Source organism: Ochotona curzoniae, unplaced genomic scaffold (genome assembly GCF_017591425.1).
Source record: "Ochotona curzoniae isolate NIBS_2020 unplaced genomic scaffold, NIBS_Ocur_1.0 contig_2210, whole genome shotgun sequence".
In the NCBI taxonomy this organism is placed as follows: Eukaryota; Metazoa; Chordata; class Mammalia; order Lagomorpha; family Ochotonidae; genus Ochotona; species Ochotona curzoniae.
The window spans coordinates 32,222,811-32,248,626 of NW_024465369.1; the positions used below are offsets into that span (position 1 = coordinate 32,222,811).

The 25,816-nt window shown below is 42.1% G+C and overlaps 1 protein-coding gene across 1 annotated transcript; it reads left to right on the top strand.

Moving 5' to 3' along the window:
* Positions 1–7,270: 7,270 nt before the first annotated feature.
* ERICH2 (glutamate rich 2) lies at positions 7,271–23,934 on the top strand. The gene is made up of 5 exons (XM_040972090.1): positions 7,271–7,357; positions 8,506–8,678; positions 15,238–15,295; positions 23,140–23,211; positions 23,754–23,934. The coding sequence occupies exons 1-5, from the start codon at positions 7,330–7,332 to the stop codon at positions 23,879–23,881; spliced, it is 459 nt and encodes a 152-aa protein (XP_040828024.1). The 5' UTR covers positions 7,271–7,329; the 3' UTR covers positions 23,882–23,934.
* Positions 23,935–25,816: the final 1,882 nt, after the last annotated feature.

The window sequence follows — 25,816 nt, forward strand, 5'->3', positions numbered from 1 at the left end:
ACATATTTACCGATTAGAAATTTGATGGAAACATAACTGTTGATGAAATACTGACGATTTTTTCCCTTATGTTTCAGGCGAAGTGAGATTGAAGCAGGGGAAGCAATGTCAGAGTAAGAGGATGTCTTTGAGCAGCTGATCCATCACATACCTTTTAAGCAATTAGGACTTGATAATGCAACCATTTGTCACCCAATTAAACTTGAAAGGCCAGAAATGCATGGATTGGCACTGTAGCTTTGGCTTCAGTCAAGGCAGTTATTACATAGAAGGACATTTAAAATGAGAAATGAGTTCTGATCAAAACATAGAGGCACAGATAACACCAACTTCTCCTTTGAACACCTGAACACCACATTCTCTATATTTTACGTACATAAAGATTTTCATTGCTCATTCCCATTTATTTTTTTCTCTCTTTAAATGGATATTTACTTTAAAATTAAGCAAAATTTTTTTAACAATAAAGTACTTCTACTAAATAAAAAAAATTAATAATCTAGTTGAAGTAACTGATGTTTTAAAAAAAAATCACAGTGCTAGGGCAGGCATTGTAGTGCAATGGCTGAGCTGCCTGCATCTCCTGTCAGAGCCTCAGAATCACTGCTGCCTCCACTTGCCATCCAGCTTCCACTAATGGGCGCCCTGGAAGGTGCAACAGGTGATGGCTCAAGATCCTAGGTCCTTGGCAGCCCTGTGCACCAGCCAGCCTGAGTCCTGGCCAGCCCAGCCCCAACTCTCATAGACATCTGGAGAATGTAAGATTCTCTCTTTTTCTCTCTGCCTTTCAAACATAAACAAGTAGGCAAACCTTCAACATTTTTGAAAACATTGAGAAAAAACCCCTGTAAACATTGTTTCAATGACAGTACAATGTCACATTTGTAACTAAGTAGCTTCAGTACCTTCTGTGTTCAAGTCATTGTTTCTGATAATTCTTGTTCTTTAGAGCCCTTTCTAATATGCTCATCTCTTACCTTCTGATAAAAAATGACATCCTGTGAAACATTACTGTTTGAAGGCTGGTCATAAGACGCTGTCATTCATAGAACCTATTGACAGGTACCATGCCAGTGAGATTCTTTTAGTCAAATTCTTACTATTTGGGTTTATTTTGAACATTATTTTCTGAAAAAATTGTGCTTTATACAGCCGATATGTCAAGTTTCATATTCAAAGCTAAAACTGCCCACCTTGACCTTTATTGTAAAGGTATTTATTGATAGGTATTTACGTGTTATAAAAATATAACACATACTTTTTTTTTAAAGATTTATTTTTATTATTTTTTTTATTGGAAAGGTGGATATACAGAGAGGAGAGACAGAGAGGAAGATCTTCCGTCCGATGATTCACTCTCCAAGTGAGCACAACGGGCCGATACTATGCCGATCCGAAGCCAGGAACTCTTCCTGGTCTCCCGCGTGGGTGCAGGGTCCCAAAGCTTTGGGCCGTCCTCGACTGCTTTCCCAGGCTACAGGCAGGGAGCTGGAAGGGAAGTGGGGCTGCCGGGATTAGAACCGGCGCCCATATGGGATCTTGGGCGTGCAAGGCGAGGACCTTAACCACTTGTGCCACTGCGCTGGGCCCAACACATACTTTTAAACACAAAGTAACATAGAACACATCGCTGGCAGAGGACCAGTGTATATCTCCATTTAAAGGTATAGCCAATGAGGACAAAATGCCTTTAATTACCTCAGTCTAATCTACTCATAATTAAATAATTATCCTATTTCATATTTGAAAATGAGTTTAAAATTCCAAGAAATGTCTAGTTGTTTCTAAGAGAAATGAGATATAATTTTTAGTAAAAATAGCAGGGGAAGTTAACAGGTGAAAATATTGTAGCCATGAGGCCTGGTGTCCACAAATGAACAGGTGGAAGATCTCTGTCCCTGCCTCTCCTCTCTGTAAATCTGATCTGTCTTCCTAACAAGAATAAATACAAAATAAAAATTGGAGCTGGGGAAGAGGGTAATCTCTAAACCCCTGGAATAAATCAGTTGCAGACTGGGCCCAAGAGAACAAGTCTAGTGGTTGCTTCTTCCTTAGATCTCACTAATAATTGCACCTGCCTGTGAAACTACACTACTTTTTGCAAGGGTAAGATCGATTGTGTTCTCTGTAATTCTCTTGCACAGAAGAGCAAGGCAGCATGTCAGCTTAGGTGTCTTACCCAGAGTTGAAGGTCAACTGGGCCAGGCCGGGAAAATTATCATATAGGATATAGTTAAACTCATGGAACATCTTCTTTTGAGAAAAGGAATGTTGGTATGTCAGTGGGTTCATTTTCTGGGTGTGGTTTCCCATCCACTCCATTGCTAACTGGCAAGTGGGGTTTGCCAAAAGGTCTTATCATGAGTTAGGGAAAACTGGGAGCTTGCTGATTTTTTCCTCAGGAGTGTGGATTCAAGTGTAAACCAAGTGTCTCAAACATCTATGCACCCAGAATCCACCTTTATCATTTCCATGTTGCCTCACAAATCCTTTGTGGGAAAGAGTTTGTTTACTAAACAAATGCTGTTTTTTGCTTTAAATAAAAGATTTATTTATTCTTGTTGCATGTTTGTATGATTTATCAGCTTTTTCAAAATGAATAATAAGTTGTTGGGTTTTTTTCACATTTTAAGTAAACACCTCTTTGGATGCAAACCAAGACCAACAAAAAAATGTTACAGCTCACCAAGCCAGGTCTCTCCGAGCGTAGCTAAGACGTTCTCAGAAAAGTAAGTTTGGATTAAATTTTATTTATACACCCATGTTTGACAAACATGGCTCATTGTTTTTAAAGTTATTTTTTATTTTTAATATTGTTTATGTAGTTGATAGGGATGTGTGCCCATGTGGGCCTCTAATGAGGGTGAGAGGAGTGAAGTTGTGAGGGAAGGCGGGTGGGGTCAATGTTTCCATTTTCTTCTCTTTATCCTGACCTGGAGGGGAAAGGCAGCGTTCCCTGCTGTCAAACCACATCAGCACCCATATGTCATTGACCTTAAGGAAAAGCTTAAAAATAGAAACTTCCCGAAAAGCTATTCATTCTAATAGAAGTTTGGGAACATTTTCCAAATATGCCTCAAGCTCCCCAAATACTAACAAAATATCCTAAAACCTAGATTTATCCACTCTCTAGCATAAGTACGTTCCAGTGAACTAGCTAACATGACCTGACTAAATCTGTAATTTTGGTAAATGCTGAATTAAATATCTTCCATTTCCAGAGGACATTACTATATAGTCTAAGATGTGAGTTTTCCTTGATTGTTGTTGTATTTCACTTGAAAGCTAATGAAAACAGGGCCCGGCATGATAGCATAGTGGTTAAAGTCCTTGCCTGCCACACACCAGGATCCCATATGGGCGCTGGTTCTAATCCTAGCAGCCCTGCTTCATCCAACTCCCTGCTTGTGGCCTGGGAAAGCAGTCGAGGACGGCCCAAAGCCTTGGGACCCTGCATCTGTGTGGGAGACCTGGAAGAGCTCCTGGCTGCTGGCTATGGATTGGCTCCAGCCATTGTGGCCACTTAGGGAGTGAATCAGCAGAAGAAAGATCTTCCTCTCTGTCTCTCCTCCTCTCTGTATATCCACCTTTCCAATAAAAATAAATAAATCTTTTAAAAAAAAAAGCTAATGAAAACAAATCCTTTACAGTAGACTATTTCGGTTTTTCCTATAAGTAGAGGCCTTATTGCCATAAATGGCATCTCTTTGTCAAATGGAAGCTAGGAGATTTAAGTTGAAGAGAAAGTCTAATTTGGAAACTCTGATTCCTTGGAACTTACGTATAAGAATAACTATACAAAGGAAACAAATTGAGATTTTTTTTTTCTTGTTAAAATCATGGTTTGGAAACCACCACTGAGGCATAATAGGTTAAGTCACAGCTTGCCAGTGCCGGCATCCCATATGTGCATTGGTTCAAGTACCAGCTACTCAGCTTTAGATCCAGCTTCCTACCCGTGTGCCAGGGAGGCAGTGAAGGATGACCCAGATGATTGGGTCCTGCCACCCCTGTGGTCAACCTGAATGATGCTCCTGGCTTTGGCCCTGTTCACCCCAGGCCGAAGCAGTCTTTATTCGGGGAGTGAACCAGTGGATGGAAGATTCTCTCTCTCTCTCTCTCTCTCTGTAACTGTCTTTCAAATGAATAAGTATTTAAAATAAATCCTGATTTGTCAAGTCTCATGTAGATTTTTTTTGCCCGCCTACTGCTCCCATGTAGTAGTATTTCGTTTATCTGCAGACCATTGAGTATGTATTGAGTATGTTGGCTAATCCCTCATGTGTGTCACTGAGGTTTTGAAAAGCTTTTCCAAATATGCACATGCCTGGCATTGTGCTAGCTAAATTCCCTGCTGTGAGGAGGCCGCACAATAAATACAGAAATATGTTAAGTGCTGTGTCTCACAGGCTCTGAAGCACACTTTTTCATACTTCCACATCTTACAATTGATGTCCTTTTGTATTTGACAGTTTTTTTCTTAGTGGTGCATAAAATAATGGTATGCATTATGGTGAACTGATGGCATCATAGATTCAATAAAATACTGTAATTCAGGGTTGACCAGCACCAAAGCCGCTTCACCTGGGTTCTGTATTAGAGCGTATACCTTCTACTCCTCACTTGTGTGATGACCTTCTGCATAACAGGAATCTGGCCCTGCAGGAAATTCAGTGCTTGGGAGATTTCTCAGTCGCTCATCTTGCTTCTTAGATGTGTTCCTTCAGAGCTGGCAAAGCAGAGGCACAAAGGCCTCTGGTGCATTTTGTATTTTGTATTTCCAGAGTTTTGCTTTAGTTGGTTCCATTTCCTCCTGTCATGTCAAGAATTGAGTAAGCTAACCACCTATGTGCTAAGTTGGGAGAATACCGCTAGCTTTACTTCTAATATTCCGATTCATAATCCTGTGGGGGGAGAGGAAGAGCCACTGTAGAACCACTGTAACTTCCGGGGTGTGGGGAGGGGAAATCCAGTACTTTATACCTTGTTACATGTTTTCTCTGCAAACTCGAGACTGAACTAAAAAAATTCCAAAGGAAGCATCCTGGAAGAGCATCAAGTCTTCCAAAGAGGAGGTGTGGCCCTGTTTTTGGCACAAGCATGGGTCCCTGTCTTTGGGAACGCAGTGTACCACACAGGAAGTCCGTGTCTCAGTGAATTGTGTATTGACATAGGCTGAAAACTAAAAGAGAAAGTCAACCCCGTTGAAGTTTAGCTCCTTAAGGCAGGTGGCTGTTCTAGGAGCTAGTGTGTAACAGTGTGTCAGCATCTGTATCGGGAGCGCTTGTTATAGTCCCAGCATTTCCACTTCCAATCCTGCTCCCTGCTAATGTGCCTGGGAAAATAGCAGAGGATGAGCCAAGTGCCTAGGCCTGTGTCACCCATATGGGAGGTATACATGGAATTCTCGGCTCCGTTTCTATCTGGCACGGTTGCAGCCGATTGAGGAGTAAACTAGCAGATGGAAGAGAGGGAGAGAGAGTGAGTGTGTGTGTGTGTGTGTGTGTGTGTGTGTGTGTGTGTGTGTATCCCTTTCTGTCACTCTACCTTTTAAAAAAATAGTTGAAAGGCTGGGACAGGTGCCATGGCAAAGCAAGCTAAATTGCCAGTTATGGTGCTGGCATCCCTTATGGGGCTGGTTCATGTCCCAGCTGCTCCACTTCCCATCCAGCTCCCGGCTAATGGCCTAGGAAAGCAGCAGAAGATGGCTCAAGTCCTTGGGCCCCTGCACCCACGTGGAAGCTCCAGGCTCCTGGCTTTGGATCAGCTCAGCTCCAGCCATTGCCGCTGTTTGAGTGAACCAGCAGATAGAAGACATTTCTCTCTTTCCTTCTCTCTGTAACTCTACCTTTCAAACAAACAAAAAAGTACATTTTCTTTAAAAAGGCTATTTTAAATTATGTCTAACGGTTAATATTAGTGTTGGAGCAATGGCATCAATCCACTCAGACTTTAAAAAAAGCTCTACTAATTTCCTTAGTTTTTCCATCATATCAGAGTGATGTGCTAAGGGCATTTATATAACTGATTGCTTAAATGCTGCATATTAAAGAACTGGAAAGACTTTAAGAGTGATGTACAACAAATATCAAGTAGAAATAGAATCTTAATCACAAGCTCTTTCTAATGTTGAGGTATTCAATTGTGTATTTATATGAAAAGTAGCATGTATGTTTATGAACCTACAGAAACCATTGGAAAGAATCTTAAGGAAATATTTTTTTTATTATACTATACTCATTCTTAGGAAAGAAGTTTCTTCCAAGAACACTGGTAATAAAGTCTCCTTAAAGCACACTGGAAATAGAGGAACTTCAAAGGGTGATGAAAATAAAGACGTCTTAACAAATCTTCGGTCTGACCTGTGGTCATCTTCCTTTTTAAAAACCAGCACAGGTAATAACACTTGTTTTGGGACCTGAGTGGTTGTGGCTTCTAGTTCAGCCTCCTTCTCTGGAGCCTTTGGGAGCTGTCAGCTCCAACTCTGGAGCAAGTAGGGAATCAGTAATTTTTAAAATCACACCCTGGATGGTTCTGATACACAGTTGAGTGCAGGATCATTCCATAAGATGGCAATGACAGGGTGTTCAATCCTAGAATGAATTGAAACACTCATGAAAGCATTAACCAATTCCAAAGCCAGGGTGCCAGGTGATGGTGTAGAAGCTATAAGTGAAATAGCAAATTAAAAATGCCTGCTGCTACAAATTCATATTCTAGTAAAAGAAATCAACTATTTGAAATAAACCTGGGCCAGATGTTTGGTGCAGTGGGTGAGTTGTCAGTTGGGATACCCATAACGATATCTGAGTGCCTGGGTTTGAGTCCTGGCTCTGCTTCCCATCTATAGTTTCCTTACAATCATGCACACAGCGTGAGAGGCAGTAAGCAATGGCTCAGTCCTTGAGTTGCTGCCACCCACATGGGAGGCCTGGATTGAGTTCCAGGTCCCTTGCTTTGGCTTCACCCATCCATGGCTGTTGTGATCATCTGAGAAATGAACCAGCAAATAGAATTTACCTCTGTCTCTCTCTCCCTCCCTCTATGCCTTTCAAACAAATGCATTTTAAAAATTTAAAAGCAAGCTAAAAAAATTAAAAGCAAATCAAGTTCAGACTGTGAATGGTAAATAAATAGCACCTTTAGGGAGGGCTATTTAGATCTAGGCTTTAGGACATTTTTCTCATGTGATTCATTATAAATTGAAATGAGGGAGTTCCAGTGACATCACAGGATGTCCTTGGTTCTTTATTATGACTTTCCTCTTGTGACATCAGTGTGGTGATTCGGTGCAGGGGCTGAGTGCAGACTGGAAGTTTAGGCTGAGCCATGGAGACGGTAAATGAAATAGATGCAGGTAGATGCATGGCCTGAATACCCCAGCCATCACTCCTTAGGGAGGACTTGTTCTATCCCTTTTCAGGATAGCATGTTGAGTAGAATCAATGATTTTCACTTTCTGTTTCTCCTCTCTTTCCTCACTTGACCTGTTTTCTTAGCTTTGTCTTCTCTCTCTCGGTTTGTGTTTTCTCTGGAACTCTCCTGGATTTCCTTGTTCTCTTTTTTCCAGCACAAGCCTGGGTACATTATTTAGAGGAGCTCACGGCCACCGTCTCACCAAGGAGGTCATCTCTCAGGACTCCTCGGGCACTCACAATGTTAGAGGAAAGTGGCAGGTGTAATTGGTTCAGTTCGAAACTGTGAAAGATTTTCCTGAGACCAGAGGAGCTAACAGGCTCACTCAAAGTGTTTTCCAAAGAGGATTTTAGAACTAGGAATTTTCAAACATTTAATGGTTTATATATTTAATGTGTGTTTATATGTATAAACTATATACATATTATTATATATATTTACAAGTATATTAGAAAAATAGTACAAAATGTAATAGGATGGGCATCTGGCACTGCAGTTAAGACACCCTTTGACATGCCTACATCCTGTTTTGGAGTATCTGTGTTCCAGTTCATGCTCCATTTCTGATTCTAGCTTCTTGGTAGTGTAGACCTTGCGAAGCAACAGGTGATTATGTCTTAAGTACTTCAGTCCCCACCATGTACATGGGAAAGCAGACTGAGTTCCAGGTTCCTGGCTTTTGCCTGTCCTTAGCTGTTGTTAGCTGTTGTTGAGGTGTGAGCCAGTGAATGGAAGATCTCTATCTGTGTATGGCTCGGTCATTCAAATAAATATGAAAAAGACATATTCTGGATTCAAACTGATTCCCAGATCTAGTACTTTGTGATTCACCAGCTTTGTGAAGTTGGGCAAATTATTTGACTTTTCTGTCCTTTCATTTCTTCTTCTGTAAATGGGAATAGAAGTAGTGCATGCATTAGTGGGATATAGAGAGAATGAAGTGAGCTAACACATTTAACGGAAGGATGATGACATAACTTTGTTATGTAGAATTTATCACTTGTAGACTATAATATAACGGGGTTAAACAAAATCTGATTTTTCAGCTTTTCAATATACATTGACTAAGTTATGCATGTTCTGTTTTAGGTGAAGGGGGCAAAGATTCAGTCGTTGCAAAGCAGGAGAAAAATGGTGAATTCTACCTGCAGGATGCTGATGACAAGCTGTCAGAATCAACAGATGATGATAGTGAAGATGGCAATGATGACGGCAGTAACCCTAAAAGGAATATCCGCGCCCCGTTAGAGTTAATGGCAGAAGTAAGTTTTTCTTGTAATATAAGAAACTTAATTCAAGTAACTAACATATTAGTGAGATCTTTGCCCGATTACAGATGCTTACCCGGATGCTAATCTCTCCTACTACTTTGAGCAGGTTGGAGGTTCAAGAAGATTCTGATGTGACAAGCTTTCTGTGAGGGGAGAGGCAATATGAAGAGATGTTTGGGTATACAGCTGACCAAAGACTGCGTCAAGAAATGGTTCTCACATATGTGGCAACATGCTGGTTGCTGGAGGTAGAAATGAGAAAGGCAGGTCCTTGCCTTTCAGAGCAGGAAAATGGATCAGCAACAAGTTGCAGTGCGTGCTAGTGAAAGCATTAAGTGATGTGGGAACACAGAGACCTAGGGGAAGGACTTGTAGAGGGAGAGATGCATGTGGAGTCTTAGGAACTTGCAGGAAGACAGGAGGTTAGGAATTCTAGTTAACAAGAGAAGGCTTTCCTGGGATAGGAGACAGCATGCATAAATCCACTGATGCTTGGAATCTCACACTGGGAAATTGTCGACATCTACTGATGTGTCTATGGAGAACAAAACAATTTTGCATCACTTATTATGTCACAGTCTACCTTTAAAGTCTTACACAACTTCAAGTACATCATAAGAACTTCAAAACCACTTCTCATTTCTCCTCACACCTTGTTTTGTTGTCATTCATTTCATTGCTACTTTATGCTGTAAGACCCATTGTGCAGTGCATTATTCTCATTTTAGAGGGTCAAATATCTATTCAAGAGATTTTTAATCTCTTAGAAAATCTTTTTATCAGTAAAAAGAAAATGACAGGTAGAAATTTGAATGTACAAAAAGTGATGAAAACACCAGAAACAGCATATGTCTTGGTAAGTTAAAAGGATTTCTTTTATTCATTGAGATTCTTGGACCTGTAGACATTTAGACTCTAGCAGGTTTGGAAAACATGTTCAATCCAAGACTTTTCCTGATTTCTCTCCTTCCCTTCATCTGAGCTGTAATTGTATATGTGCTAGACTATCCAGTAATGCCCCAAAGATCACAAAGGTGCCATTTTTTAAATTAGCAGTCTCTGTATATTTCATTTTAGATCGTTGCTGTTGCTTTGTCTTCCAGCACATGACCTTTGCAGGGTGAGTTGCTGTCAGTCTCATTCTGCATTGTGTGTTATTCCAGGTTGGCATCTCCACAAGTTCTGGTTCTTTTCATTCATTATTATGTTCATATTTACCTCTGGTTTTGATCATGAGATGAATTTTTGTAGTGGCTGTTTGAACACACTTGACTGGCAGTTCTAGGTTAGTTTCTGTTTAATAAAGCTGCTTATTAATCTTATTTTCCTGCTTCTGTGCTTGCTAGTAACTTTTTTTTAAACTTAATCCCAGGTACTGTACATTTTGCGTTCTGAGCACACAAACTTTTTTGCCAATCCTCCTGTTATGATGTTGGACTTTGTTTTGAGATGTAGCTGTTAGTCGGGTGCAGGTTTTTCTTTGTGGTCCTTTCTTTTTGACTGTTGGGACAGCCTTTGTAGAGCAGGGACGTGACCGTGTCCTTAGCATCTTGCCAGTTCTCTGTGTATTTCAGTCCTCCACTCTGGCTGGTAAGAACATGAACTCGTTTTCAGAGCTACCTACTCACGATGGTGATTCCTTTCCCATTCTCTGAGAATTTCTCCACACTCGCCTGCGGATTGGTACCAGCCCAGGCCCGGAGAACTGCCTGTGCAGATGGTCAGAGCTCGGTGTCTGGGAAGCCCCCTCTTTCCTTGAAAATTATAATCTCTCCGGCTCCTGTGAGGTCCAGACCCTGTTATTTGGACTCTGATCACCCATCTCTGGGTTCCCTTTTCTCATGCTGGTGCTTGGAAACAGCTTTCCTGAGTAAGCTAGAGCAACTGGAGGATCTCCTTGGTTTCTCTTCTTTCAGACACAGCACTGTCCTATGAAATTTGTTGTCAAGGTTCCTGAAAGCTGTTGCTTCATAGATTTTTGTTCAGTTTTGTGGTTGCTTAGGGGAGGAGAGCAAACCTGGTCCCTGTTACCTCATTTTTAGATACCTCAACTAGATTTTAGCACAAAGAATCCATTCATCTGAAATGCTGACCCTGAAATCATAAAAGGAAATGCATCAGATACTGAATATTCCTCCTGGAATAAGGCACGCACAGGAAACCTTGAACCTTCCATAATTTGTAAGGTGGTTCTGAGAAGTAAGAACACACAGTGGCACCGAGTGCTAGATGTCACTTGTCCTGCTCTTGGCCAGATCTGAATCGTTCGTGAGCTGCACGACATTCCAAGACTACCTCTACCAGGAAGCATTTATCTCAAGTTGTTGATTTGCTTTTATTTTCTTCTTCCTTTTAAATATTCAGTTACAACAGTGATCTATTAATTCATTTTTGTGTAAAATCCAAATGGTATGAGATTACTTCTTTTCATATACCTTGTGTTATGTCAAAGCATAAAATCTTTTTTTATTCAAAATACATTTCTTGGGCCCGGCGCGATAGCATAGTGGTTAAAGTCCTCAACTTGCACGTGCCAGGATCCCATATGGGCGCTGGTTCTAATCCCAGCGGCCCCACTTCCCATTCAGCTCCCTGCTTGTGGCCTGGGAAAGCAGTCGAGGACGGCCCAAAGCCTTGGTACCCTGCACCCGTGTGGGATACCTGGAAGGGCTCCTGGCTTTTGATTGGCGCAGCTCTGGCCATTGTGGCTGCTTGGGGAGTGAACCATCAGACAGAAGATCTTCCTCTCTATCTCTCCTCCTCTCTGTATATCTACCTTTCCAATAAAAATAAATAATTTTTTTTCTTTACTATGGAAGAATTTTATTTCATTTTCAAAGACAAAAGAAAGCTTTGCTGGATATCTTATTCTAGGCTGACAATTTTTTTTTTCTTTTAGAATCTGGAGTATGTTGCTAATTTCTTTTTTCTTCCTGATGTTGATTTTTTTTTTTATTGATTACATTGCATTATGTGACACAGTTTTATAGGCACTGGGATTCCCCCCTTCCCTCCCAAAATGCCCCCCCAAATAAATCTTTTTAAAATATATATATATATTCCTTTAAATTCTCCCAGCTTATCGTTGTAAAGTTTTTCAAACTGATAGATTTAAAATATTAAAACAACAAAAATCTATTTGGTTTTCACCTCGATAACACTCCTTATTAACATTGTGCTCCATTCTCTTCTCTCTCTCTGATACTTGATAGATGAGACATATATAGCCTATTTGTGGCTGAAACACTTTAAAGTAAATTTCAAATATCAAAGCTTTTTTCTTGAACCCTGAAGCAATGAGTTATGTAGGACTAAGCTGCTTCTTTAGTGTAATGCTGTTCCCGTATTATGTCTAAGAACAATAACAGTCTATAATATCGTATCATGGTCACCCAGACTCAGATTTCTCAACTCATCTTTTTTTTTTTTTAAGATTTATTTATTTGAAAGGCAGAGATACAGAAAAAGAGAGAGATTGGTTGACTCCATCTGCTAGTTCACTCTCCAAATGACTGCAGCTACTGAAACCAGGAGTCTGGAGTTTTCCCCAGTTCTGCCACATAGGTGCAGGGTCCCTAGTGCTTGAGCCACTCTTCACTCCTTTCCCAGGCGTACTAGGGGGAGCTGGATTGGAGGTAAAACTTCTGGGACTCCAACAGGTACCCATAAGGGATGCCAGCATTGCAGGCGGTGGCTTTAACTGTTACACCACAGTGTTGGTCCCTCAATTTATCTTTACAATGGTTTTATAGCTGGATTTTTTTCCTGGTCAAATTTCATCAGTGTTCATGCTTTGTGTTTAGTTGTTAAGCATGTTTTCAAAAGCAGGGAGCTTAACTAAACGCAGAACAAACAGGGCTCACACTGGCTCCCCTGTGGGATGCTGACATCACAACTGGTAGGTTAAGTTGCAGTTCCATGGTGTTGGTCCCACATACACCAGTTTTTGAAAACCTATCTTCAGGGATAGGCATTTGGTACAGCAGCTGAATTTTCTGCTTAAGATGCCTGCACCTTATATTGGAGTGCCTGGTGTAAGCCTAACTCCTCCTCCTCCATCATCCTGCACATGGAATCCTGGAGGGTGCAGGTGATGGCTCAGGAATCTAGGTCCCTGCCACCCTTATGGGAGATCCAGAAGGAGCTCAGGGCTTCTGGCTTCAGCCCAGCCCAGCCATGGCTGCCTCAGGCATTTCAGGAAGTTGTGGAATTCTCAAAAAGTACCAAGCATTCATTGCAAGAATTTCACAATTTCACTGCCTTTCAAATTGTGTAAAGGAGAAGTATATTTTATGTTAGCAACAACAAATAGGTCAGTACAAAGGAGCCATTGACACTGACTCTGTACTCCTTTGTCAGAGGATAATAATGATGCTTCATTAAATAGGCTAGATAGTAGATGAGAATAAGTAATTCCTAGCTTATTCGTAGGTGTGATAGTGATATTGTGATTGAGTTTTTTATGAGTGAAAAAGAGATGACGTTTGTGAACTGCTTTAAATTTGAACCCAGAGTTGAGAGTGTATGACCACATTGATAAAATCAGATTGGTAAAATGTTAATTTTGAAGTTCAGAACTGTGCACATGGCTTTCTTTTATTGTTCTCTCTACTTCTACTAAATTTTGGTAATAAAGAGATGTTTAAAATATAAACAGTAACTCCATGTTATACTAGTCAGATTCTCTTGTGATGATAACATGAATGAATTAAAAACTACTTCAAAACAAAAACATTCTTCCAAATGACACTTGAGTCAAAAATCAGCTAAGCTTAACAGGCTTTTAGGAATAGAGTGATAACCATAACAGCAAGCATTTGGTTTGGGGGGTCAAGCATTTGGAGCAGTAGTTAAGTCCCTGCCTGGGTCACTTGTTTCCCATAGTGGAGTGTCTGACTCAAGTCCCGCCTCTGCTGCTTTCTGTCCATGCCTGCAGCTTCATGCTACTTGCAAATCCTGGCAGGTGACAGGTGATGGTTTGAGCACCATCCACATAGGATACTTGGATTGAATTCCCAGCTGCTGGCTGTGCCCTGACCCACCCCTGGCTGCCACAGGTACTTGGGGAGAGAGCCTGCAGATGGAAGACCTCTCAGTGTCTGTCTGTGTCTCTCTGCCTTTCAAATAAAATGAAGCTAGATTGATTTAATTTAACAATTCTTTTAAAATCTTGATTTAACGATTCTTTAAAAATCCAAAGGGAGCTTAAAGTTTTAGGCCCTTCTATGACAATGAATTCAAGGTATAATGGCAGTAAATTAATTAAATATCAAAACTAGAAATTAGAAAAATATGAAAATAGGCAAAAAGGAAAACAAGGGCAGAATGTGTAGAACAAATGAATACTTCAAAGTTAAACCCAAATTAACATGTGTAAAGCTGAATGTTTTTAAAAGGAATGACATAACTAAGCCACTGAATGTAATTACAAAGAAAGAAAAACACAAACAGGAACGAAACTGTCCTAAACGTAGATAAGAATAGGTTTGGAAAATATAAGAATTCCGTTGTACAACTTGAACATAGCATGTATTAAAATGTAATGAATGAGAATTTTAGTGAAATAAATTATTTGTAGAAAAATCTGTTGAATTTTGTTTATCTTAGGAAATGAACTTTTTAAAACTCATGGGAAAACTAGCAGAGAATTTTTCTTTTTTTTTTGAGAATTTTTTTTTAAAATGTGCCTAGATATTAGGCAAATACCTGGAAATGTGTGACATTATTCATTATTATTCTAACTCTTGCAGAGTAAAACTTGCATACCTGCAAAAAATTAAAGTATGGAGTTTTTTTTTTAATGGAATGAGTCTGATAATCGAATGCCAGCTTAGTAAATTGTACCCCAGTTAAAGAAAAATACACAAATATTTAATGCCATGGAAAGAAAATGGTCAGGATATATGGCTTATTTTTAGGAAGTTACTGAGTAATCCTAGTTTTTTTTTTGCAAGTACATGTGTTCATTTGTTGGAAAAAAGATATATGGTAACAATCTTTAGGTAGAAAATTAAGGATTCTTTTTAGTTACAGACAGAATTGCTTATTTAGCTTTAATTTTTCCAAAATCTGTATGTATTACTTAGTGACAAAAATACAATCAAAATAGGGAGAACAGAGCTGGATGTTTGAGAGAAATGTCAGAAAAATATTGAACGCATGTCATTGTGAGTCTACAGATATTTCCAGAAAGCACTGTCCTGGGGCGATGGTCTAAGTTTCCTCGTGAACCCTGTGGAAAATAAAGTGCCTGATGTGTGCTTTATTTGTGCCAGTTAACTCGGTGCTGCTGCTCTCCGATTGTTGCACAGTACACGCACAGCACGACTGTGGGAAACACATGTGCACTGTGCCATGGTGTGTTGTCACCAGAAGTTCATAAATATCCATGATCCATTGCTTGATTATAGAGTCACTCCTGGAACAAAAATGTATGTAGCTATTAAAAGTAAAGCAACTAATCATTATTGGAATGTTTCCTGGGGCGTTTTAGAGCTGACACTTAAATTCTCTGTGAAGCCACTTATCTGAAGAATTTAATGTTTTCCAGTTCCTGAGAGCAGAAATGAGCCGAGACTACCATCTGGCGAAAAAGTTATGTCAGATGAGTAAGTATAAAATCCTTCCACATTTTTGATCTTTTCTTTTTGCTAAAAATAAATCCCATAATATGGAATAGTTTGATTTTTATAAGTCCAGTGAATTCCATGATTGTGTCTTAGTGATTTCTTGATGATAGGTTTGGTTTTGGTTTATTAGTATAAGGCCTAATTGGGATTTCCAGAATACCTTTCAGTGAAATAAATTAATATAGTCTAACATAGACTAGTTTACCACAACTGGAAAATAAGTCAGAATCCTTATCCATGTGTTAATGCATTAGTAACTTTATGTCTTTACTTCCAAAGAAGTGTCAGGTAGCACAACAGTCAAATGTTACCTAACAAACATTTATTTCACAAATATCTGATTGCCTGCTCATGCCAGGCAACGGAACTACATAGCCAACAAGACAGGTTTCTATGGCTTGTGTTAGACAGATGATAGTACATGTGTTCATTGTGTCATGTGTTCATTGCTCATGACAACACTGTGTCATGAGCAAGGGCGATATGGGGAACGTGTAGGGAGGGATACCTAGACAGTACTGGGAGGAAGTGGGGTAGCCCCACTGACGGGCTGGGGGGAGACTAGAAGGACCCGTGGGAACAGGCCACAGGGGCATCAGGAGGGAGAGTGTGCGATGTAAGGCAGGTCGCCCGAGCCGAGTGGGGATGTGCGCTGGAAGTGAGGCCCACAGCATGTGGACAAGGGGTGTGCAGAGAGCAGAGGCTCTTTTCTGGATGTAAGAACATTGGTGTTTTCCTTGAGTGAGAGGAGAAGCCCCTGGAGGCTTTTGAATAGAGGAAAGGTGTGAACTGCCTTATTTTTCTATCTTTGGATTTTAGTGATCTGACTTGATGTTCAAGATGGTCCAGGGTTTCTTTCCTGGTTGGTGGGGTGGGGGAGTGTAAAATTTCTTAAATCTGTAGGCTGATGTTTTTATCAACTGACAGCTTCTTGGCCATTACATTGTTAAATGCTGCTTTGCCCCTCCTTGTTGGCTTCTATTCCTGTGTCTCTAATTACACATAAATTAGACTTTTCTCCATGATGCACTAGCTGTATCTTACATTGCACTTCTGGGTTTTTGTTTTTCTTTGTCCATTTCTTTCTTTTATTGCATCAGTTTAGCTACTTTTTACTGACATGCTTTTAGTTTATTTATCCTGTTTCCTGTCTAATCTGCTGTTAAAACTGTTTAGTGCATTCTTAATTTCAGAGGCTAAATGTTCCAATTCTAGAAAGCCCACTTACTGATATGGAAATATCCCAGTTGAAATCCACCATCTCTTCAACTAGTTTGCCCATCATTTCCTCAAACATCTTAGTCATAGTTTTTTTTTTTTTTAAGGAGAAAATGACTACCTTACACAACTAAGCCTTCTCTATAATATGACTCAAAATAGTACCTGGTGTTGAATTTAAATTAGTCTTATGGCAAAGTAGCTGCAAGGGAAATGTAGCCCAAAGATTGTGAGGGTCTCCCCTCTCTTCCCTCACAGGGTCTCAGTTGTGGCAAAGTATTGCCTAAGTCACTGGCTCATCTTTGAAGTGCATGCAAATGCAAATGTTACAATTGAGCCTGTTCAATCTTTTCAACCACATTGAACCTTCAGAGCCATCAAATAAAAATCTTAAACCTATCTTTGGTGACCCACAAAATAAAGTTTCCAACCACTAAGAATCATATCTAGTCCTCTTTTTTTAGAAGATGCCTTTTAAAAAAGATTTATGTATTTGTTTGTTTAAAGGCAGAGTTACAGGGAAAGGGAGAAATAGATTTCCCATCTTCTATTTCTAACTGCTGATTTTAAAAAAGTGCATCGTTCTGTAGTGTTAGCTCCAAATTCTTTTAATTTATTTGAAGATGTTTTATTTCCATATCTGTCAATCGTTTTTAGAAAGCTTCTGGATGCAGCTTACAAAATGTATGCAGTGACGTCACCACATGTGTCAGTTTTGACTGTTAACCCTTTAGTATATTGCATAGAAAGCAGGTGCTCAACAAAATGCCTGTTTACCTGGACTAGAACTAGTGGACATACATTAAGCAACCAAGTCCATGGAGAGGAAAAGATTCAAACAAATCTGTCTTGATCAGTTACATCCCTACAAGGGTAGGGAGCCTTTATTCTGCCAAGGACCATTTAAATATTTATAACATCACATGCAGGCCATTTAAAGCTATCAACTTAAAAATTAGCCTGTTATTGATCTATTGAATTTTAATTCCCTCTAGCAGTTGCCTTGTCAGGGCCAGACCAAAAGATTTCTCAGGTCTGGCAGGTGTATGTTCCCCACCCCTGTGGAGCGTCTTCCTCCTGGTCTCTCTTCAGCTGCTGCACACTGAGCACCAACTGCATTCCAGGCATGATGATGGGAGCCAAGGAGAGAGCGGAAATCACAGCATGTGTGCCAGAAGCCTTCTTGCAGTGGACATTCAACAGCTTATTTTTCATTTCTTCTGGCTTACCCATTAACATAGTTGCCTCTTTAAAAGAGTGAGAGAGAAAAAAGAAGGAAGGAAGGAAGGTTTATTCTTATTTGAAATGCAGAGTTAGAGAGAGAAGGACAGAGAGAGAGAGAGAGAGAGAGAGATTGTGCATCCATTTATTCAGTCCCAGATGGCCACAACAGCCAGAGCTGAGCTGATCCGTAGCCAGAGTCAGCAGCTTCTTCCAGGTCTCCCATATGGGTACAGGGGCCCAAGGAACTGGACCATCCTCCACTGCTTTCCCAATCCATAAGCAGGAAGCTGGACCAGAAGTGGAACAAATGGGACACAAACCGATGCCCATATGTCAGCGCCACAGGTAGAGGCTTAACTTTATAAGCCATGGTACTGGCCCACACCGTTCCCTCTTTTTCATCAGTGTGCAAATAGTGATGCCTCCACAGCCAAGGATCAGACGACAGTAAAAGGAGCTAAGGGGGCCCCCAGATAGGTGGCATGATGCGAAGAGTCAGTCTTGAAAGAATGTGGCTCTCAACGAGCTGAGTGGAAGTGTGGGCCAGGAGGCTGAGGAAGGGCTCACAGTGCTCGGGCAAGATAAGATTGACTGTGTTGCCATGATAAGGGTCCCTGGCCGGGAGGTGAGGTTAGGGAGGCCCAGGATTGGCATTGCCAAGCCCGGTCAGGGAAGGGTAGCGTGTTAGAGAAGGAACTTCTTAAGGCTGATAAGAACATTTGGTTGAGAGCTACCCTGAAGCCCTCTTGCCACATAGAGCACCAGAGAAGAGGAATTCCCATGGAGCACGGACACAGATGTTTTATATGTAGGTGCTGATTCTAATAGTCCTTTGTTTTTTTTCCATCTTTCATTCGGTGCTCTTCCTTTCTGTTGGTAAATGTGCAACTTCATGCTATACATATAGATTACACACAAGGATATTTTGACAAGTATGGGAAATAGGATCAAAAGGTAAGATTATTTTGATGCGAAACATTTTGAAATCATGTGTATGAAGGTCTTCAGCAAGACCTTCACATATTGTGAAAAAAACTGCATGGCTTTTAAATATTTTGTACGAAAATTAAGTTGTTGTTGTTGTTGTTCTTTGAGAGAAATAAAACCAGACAGACAGACTGGTGCATTCCATAAATGCTTACAATGGCTGTGATTGGGCTGGACTCAAACCAGGAGCTGGGAGCTCAGTTCAGGTCTCCCTCGTGGGTGAAGGGACCCACTGCTGGAGCTGTTACCCTCTCCCAGGATGTGCCTTGGCAGAAGCTAGAATCAGTATTCCAACCAGGAATGGCACGCAGGCATCCCAACATGGCTTACAGGTATCCTAATGGTATCTTAACCCCTAAGCTAAAAGCTTATCCCAAAAATTATCTTTTAACTCCATTTCCCATGAACTTTTAAAGGTACTGTCATGTTTACATGTTTGTCTACATCTGTCTCTTGAGTTCTTACTACTAGTAGTACTAAATGCATTGTGTAGTTTGTTTTGCTTTTATTTCGTTTTACTTATTTGCACAGCAAACATACACAGGAACATAGAGTCATGGTCTTCCGGCTGATGTTTCACTCTCCAGCTGCCCATGACAGCCAGGGCTGTGCCAGGTCACCTCCAAGCTCTGAGAACTCAGTCTAGGCCTCCCATGTGGGTACTGCTTCTGCAACTCCTTGAGCCCTCGCCGACGCCTCTGCAGGTGTACTTAGCAGGCAGCTGGCATTCAGAGCTGAGTCTTGAGCTCAGGCCCTCTGGCGGCTGTGGGCATTCCAAGCAGCCTCTCATCACTGCACCAAATGCCCACCTCCATTGTCGTATCCCTAAAACACTTGGGTGTGGCGGCTGTCATTCATCCCACTTCAAGGATCAGAAAACTAAGGCTAAGCAAGTCACACGAGTGTTAGAAGGGCAGAGGCAGGATTACACTCCAAGTCTAACTCAAAACCAAAGCCTGGGAAACCCTTAATATACTTCTATTTCCTCATTTGGTCAATACTTTTGTTTTTCTGATAAGGGAAACAGAAACTTGGAAAATAAAAACTTTTGTGGATCAGTCAGGCCAGGAATATCTGCTGTAGTCAGGTAATACATTATAATATATAAGATAAGTATCTTATTAGTACCTGTAGCAGTTATAGAAAACAGTACGTTGTTGCCCCTTCAGAAATGTGTTCATTCATTTTCCTGAATGAAGTCACCAATTCCTGATATTTGTTTGATGTCCAATCATGTTAGAGATATTTGCACTTGGCTGTAGAATCTCCTCCCTGGCACCTAGATACACATGGGTCCTTTTTTCTTGCCTGCCTTTAAAAAAACAACAGACAGACAGACATTGTACCTGTTAGCTAAGACTTGGCATTTGTCAGTCCTTACATGGTCCTGGTATTTTCTCAGTCATTTTCTTATTGTTTCATGCAGAACTGCTGCCTCAGCTCCATGCCATTTCCTGCCAGGCAGTATGGGCAGCCTGGAGACATGGCTTCTCAATGGGACCAAGAGTACTTTAACCATCCATGTAGTGAAAGACTGAATCTTTCTATCAATCTTAGTTCTTGGTCATGTCACCTTATCAGTTGACTCCTCTAGTTGTCTTCCCAGGGAGCCAGACCTAATCACAGGAAGCCTGAGATGCTACACAGAAAGCCCTGGAAGACCAATGTCACTGATTATAACTGTCATTGCAAATGCTGAAGAGTAACGGCTGGGTCGGATGTGTGGCAGGGAGGTTAGGACAGCAATTGGGATTTTCGCATCCCTTATCAGAGTACCTGGGTTTGAGTTCCTAATTCCAGCATCCTTCCATCATGACCCTAGGAGACAGCAGGTGCTGGCTAAGGTAGTTCGGTGTCTGCCCCCACATGAGACATCTGGGTTGGTTCCTGCCTTCTGACTTGGCCTGACTCAGGCATTGCTGTTGTTACCATTTGCAGAGTGAACAAGAGGATCAAAGATCTGTCTTCTCTCTCTCTCCACCTCCCCCTCTCTTTCCCTGCCTTTGAAATAAAGAATATATTTTTCTTTTTTTAAGATTTATTTTTGGCCCGTTGCGCTCACTTGGGGAGTGAATCATCGGATGGAGGATCTTCCTCTCTGTCTCTCCTCTCTGTATATCCGCCTTTCCAATAAAAAAATAATAAAAAAATAAATTTAAAAAAATAAGATTTATTTATTTATTAGAAAATCAGATATACAGAGAGGAGGAGAGACAGAGAGGAAGATTTTCCGTCCAATGATTCACTCCCCAAGTGAGCGCAACGGTCGATGCTTTGTTGATCTGAAGCCAGGATCCAAGAACTTCTTCCAGGTCTCCCACACAGGTGCAGGGTCCCAAAGCTTTGGGCCGTCCTCAACTGCTTTCCCAGGCCACAAGCAGGGAGCTGGATGGGAAGTGGAGCTGCTGGGATTAGAACCGGCGCCCATATGGGATTCCGGCACATTCAAGGCAAGGACTTTAGCTGCTAGGCCATGCTGCCAGGCCCAAGAATATATTTTTCTGAATTAAGAAGTCCACAGGAAATGCATATTATTAAAAAAAACTATGTTTCAGTATTTGACTCCTAATAATTATCTTAATTCCTATTTTCTCAAACTTCTAAAACTACTCTCATAGTAAGAAACTAGTATCTTAATGTCTAAATGAGCAACTTGGAGAAACTTTGTTCTAGAAAGAGGCTTAGCTTCAAAGATTTAAACTACTACTAATAAGCATTATCTGAGTATAAGAGGAAATGTGCAAGAAAGTGCTTGAAAGGTTGTATGTGTGTGTAGTGACACATAAAATACCCGTGGATCATTAAACATGGCTTCTGAACAGGCGCAGAGTCGCGCTGACAGATAACTTGTTAGTGGATTGAGAAGTCAAGTCACGTCACAGGGTTAGGCCTGTCAGGATGAAAGCTGTGGGTAGATTCCTATGAGCCAATAGGCCCTTATTGAACCGACCGGATCCTTTCTCACACTGAACAGTGGCACACTTGATGTTTCAGCGCCCCCTGGGGGCCAAAAAGATATTGTGCAGAACCACACCATTAAATGAATGATGTAGAATTATGAATATTCCTCAAGGCAGGTGTGGAAAGAGTGGAGAGCAGTAGAGTAATGTCTGGGGGGAAAAAAAGGTGTAAATCTTCTGGCCTCTAGCACTCTGGTAATGTACCATCAAGCCTTGAAAAGACTGTTGATGGGTCCAGCGTGGTAGCCTAGCGGCTCAAGTCCTTGCCTTGTTCCACATGCCAGGATCCCATATGGGCACTGGTTCTAATTGTGGTGGCCCTGCTTCCCATCCAGCTCCCTGCTTGTGGGCTGAGAAAGCAGTCAAGGACGTCCCAAAGTTTTGGGACCCTGCACCCCCATGAGAGACCTGGAAGAGGCACTGGGGCTGCTGGCTTCGGATAAGCGCAGCTCTGGCTATTACAGTCACTTGGGGGATGAATCATCAGACGGAAGATCTTCCTCTCTGTCTCTCCTCCTCTTCTCTGTATATCTGACTTTCTAAAAAAAAAAAAAAAAACAAAAACAAAAAAAACAGGTCTATTGGTGTGTTCAAAAAGAAAGATAGCAGTCTCATAAAAGACACATAGAACAGGGCCCAGTGCCATAGCATAGCAGCTAAAGTCCTCCCTTTGAGGGCACCAGGATCCCATATGGGCACCTGTTCTAATCCCGGCCGCTCTACTTCCCATCCAGCTCCTTGCCTGTGGCCTGGGAAAGCGGTTTAGGATGGCCCAACGCCTTGGGACCCTGCATCTGTGTGTGGGAGACCCGGAAGAAGCTCCTGGCTTCAGATTGGCTCAGTTCCAGCCATTGTGGCCACTTGGGGAGTGAACCATCGGGTGGATGATCCTCCTCTCTGTGTATCTACCTTTCCAATAAAAATAAATAAATCTTTAAAAAAAGACACATAGAACGGAGAAATGCTGGAAGCAGCGCTGGTGGGGAGGGGAGCCTGCTGTCATGCAGCGTGGAACAGCATGGCTAGGGTAAAGGCTGTCGGGTGGAGGGAGCGGTAATGCTTGTTTTCTCTTTTGGAAAGAATCTGCATTGGGTAGAGGAACTGACACGGGGACACCCCATCTTCTCACCAGCAGAATGTCCAGACTGTGCCGGATCTGTACCTGCTTTTGGGAATGCTGATGTTCACTTTGGTCCCTGAGTCCTAGGAAGGCATGTGGAGGTGACGGAGGTTGCATCTCTACTAGGATATGGGGCGGGGGCTGTGAGGAAAGGCGCTTTCTCCGTTTGCAGTTAGAGATGCCCGTGGTGTCACCGCTCCCTAAGCTTTGTGCATTTCCACCCGCTCTGATCAAGAGTCTCCGTTTCATTCCAAGGCCCCGCTTGCCAAAACGCCTTGCATATTAACACCCTGCATTCTGTTGTCCCTTTCTAGTCCTCATCTACGAGCCAGAAAATCCAGAGGCCAAGGAGTTTCTCTCACTGATCGAGGAGATGCTGCTGAAGGGTACGTAGGAACATGGAAACTGCATCCTTGCTGTGGAACTAGGAGTAGTCACTCTTCAAAATGCATCACCCCGGGTGATGGTTGAAAGGCACCTGCAGCAGGTGGCCGAGAGGTGAAGGGCTGTCTCAAATGGGGAGACCAGCTTGTGCCCTGTCGGTAGTCAGCAGAGCCACTTGTCTCTGGGCAGGGCGACACTGCCCAGACACAGTAGGCTCTCCGGATCCCAGGCAGGTGGAACACACCCATCATCCCCATGTTTAAGTTCTCTCTCAATTAAGGAGAGTCCCCAGATCTCATGGCCTCTTACTCCATTTAAAAAAAAACTGATAGTGGTGAGCAGTGTTGTTAGAAACCTAGGTTTTAGATGAGTTTTAGGCCTGGAAACTTCATGCCCATGAGAACACATCCCTCCCTTGTGATATGGTGGCTGTCACCGTACACCCAGGCTTGGCACATTTCCAGGTAGAGAAAGCTGTGACTGTTTTGATGAGTGTAGAAATGTCGTGAAATATTTCAAGCCGCTCTCTTCCTCTCCGTGGCAGAGAAAGCGCAGCATCTGGAGGAGGAGGAAGTTAGTGAAGAAGACAGCAGTGAGGAGAGCCAAGAGGACAGCAGTGAGGCCGGGAGCAGCGAGAGCTCTGGCGAAGACGAGCCTCAGGAGTCGCCGTGACAGTCCCAGCTCCTTACTACGGCGTGCCGTGCAAATACACAGCTGCCTTTAGTCCGGTCTTCCTCTGTGTGCTTCCTTGTGACGCCATCGTAGTCGTCCCTCCTAATGTCTAGGCTCGGGGTTGATGTGGGGAACTCGGGGAAGCCGCTTGTTTTCTCATTTGAAGGCACTCGATGGCAGGCACTGTGGGTGAGGAGCTGCTCAAGCTGCTCGAGGCACGTGATTAAAGCCAGGGACTCCGTGTGGTAAGTAAATATTTATTCCCATTCAGCAGGTGAGAAGGTGGGAGCACGGAGATGGTGAATCGTCTTCCTGGCACCATGCACCCGGGGACTCCGAGGACCGAGACGTGTACAGGGATAGCATGGCCCCAGGATCAATGCTTTCAGTTGCCCACGAAGGATCACTACTTCAGGCATGTTTTTCTTTGAAAGGTTATTTCTTTTTATTTGAAGAAAGGCAGAGGTCTGTCATCTGCTGGCTCACTCCTCAGATGCCCGCCACAGCCATGGTTGGGCCAGGCCCAAGCCAGATGCCAGAATTCAAACAGGGCCGGGACTTGAAGCCAGGCCAACAGGCATTTAACTGCTGTGCCAAGCACCTGCCCTGTTTTTCAGGTACTTCTAGATCATTTGTTTTCTGTTCTTGATAGCACAGCTCAGGATGTGGAGTGCTCATTTAGTTATTTGTCATTTTCTTTCTTATCTGCTGCAGAGTATAAACTCCATATGCGTAATCCTGTATACGTATACATTTGAATATACACCAAGAGAATGGTGAACTGAACGTTAATGAAAATGTTTGTATTCTTTCATGAAACGTAAGATTTTGTATTTCTTACATACCAGTCTTCCTTAAATGTTCACCTCCTTCAAATTAGGCTGTGAAGTAACTAAGACAGAAAATGAGAAAATATTCCCAAGTAATTTGTGAATCTGTCCATCGGACCTGAGGGGAAGCATTTTGAATTTTCCTTCACAATGTCTTGGCATCTCTAGACTGCTTCCAGCATAGTTTATTGTTTAGGCATTTAGTGGCCTGTTAGCATGTAGAGAAAGCAATTCTGCTGCGTAGGTTCATACGGAGGCTGAGCGAAAGGAAGACGGGCGTGCAGTGCTCGAGTCGCACTGCTTTGGTTGGTAGTAAATTATCAGGACCTTGTGCATCAGTAACCAGAGAGCATCAGAGGTGTGGCTAATGTGGACCTCAGGAATGACCTGTGCTCTTTTCCTGTGGGTTTAATGTTCCTTCCCAACCTGGGAAGCCACGATATATAGACTGGCGACGCTTATCTGGCTGAGGAACGCACGCCCCTAAGAGATTCATAGAATACCACAGACTGGTGTGGCAGGCTACCTCAGTGCCAACAAGTTGTTAGCTTCTTTTAAGGAATAGGGAAGTTCTAAGAAAGCAATTTCTATGAGTTAAAAACCATACCATCACAGGCCATGTTACAGATAAATCTAAGAACTGATGAGGTTTGCCCATTCCAGATAATTAATATTCCCAATCCATAGTTTTCATCCGATGTCCGATCTTCATGAGACATCAAATGACAGCGTCACCTGAAAAATGGCAGGTGTGTCTGTGACTAAAAACCGTTTTCATGTTATGTAACGTAGCAGCTTTTCCCTGTAGCCCTCAGAGCGTGCTGTGGTCCCGGATAATTGCAGACACTGGATTTGGGATGACGAAGGGTATCTAGAATGAGGTGTTAGCTGGAATGGGGGAATTCACATGAGGTCATTCAACCAGAAAGATGCTGGGCTACATCCCAGTAGGAAGCACCGAGTGGCTCGGAAGCCCAGCATTCCATGCTACCTCCTGCATAGTTAAACTCTGGGAACAAATGAGTCAGCCGAGTCGTGTCTGTAGACACTGGAGTTCTAGACCTCCACCTTCTTCCCTAACTCCATAACACGTGACAAAGATGTT

Bases quoted from the DNA above. Each gene is read 5' to 3' on its own strand.
- ERICH2 (XM_040972090.1), top strand. From the start codon at position 7,330: ATGGAGACGGTAAATGAAATAGATGCAG. The intron at 7,358-8,505 runs GTAGATGCATGG...GTTCTGTTTTAG, and splicing joins GGTAAATGAAATAGATGCAG to GTGAAGGGGGCAAAGATTCA. The intron at 8,679-15,237 runs GTAAGTTTTTCT...AATGTTTTCCAG, and splicing joins CGTTAGAGTTAATGGCAGAA to TTCCTGAGAGCAGAAATGAG.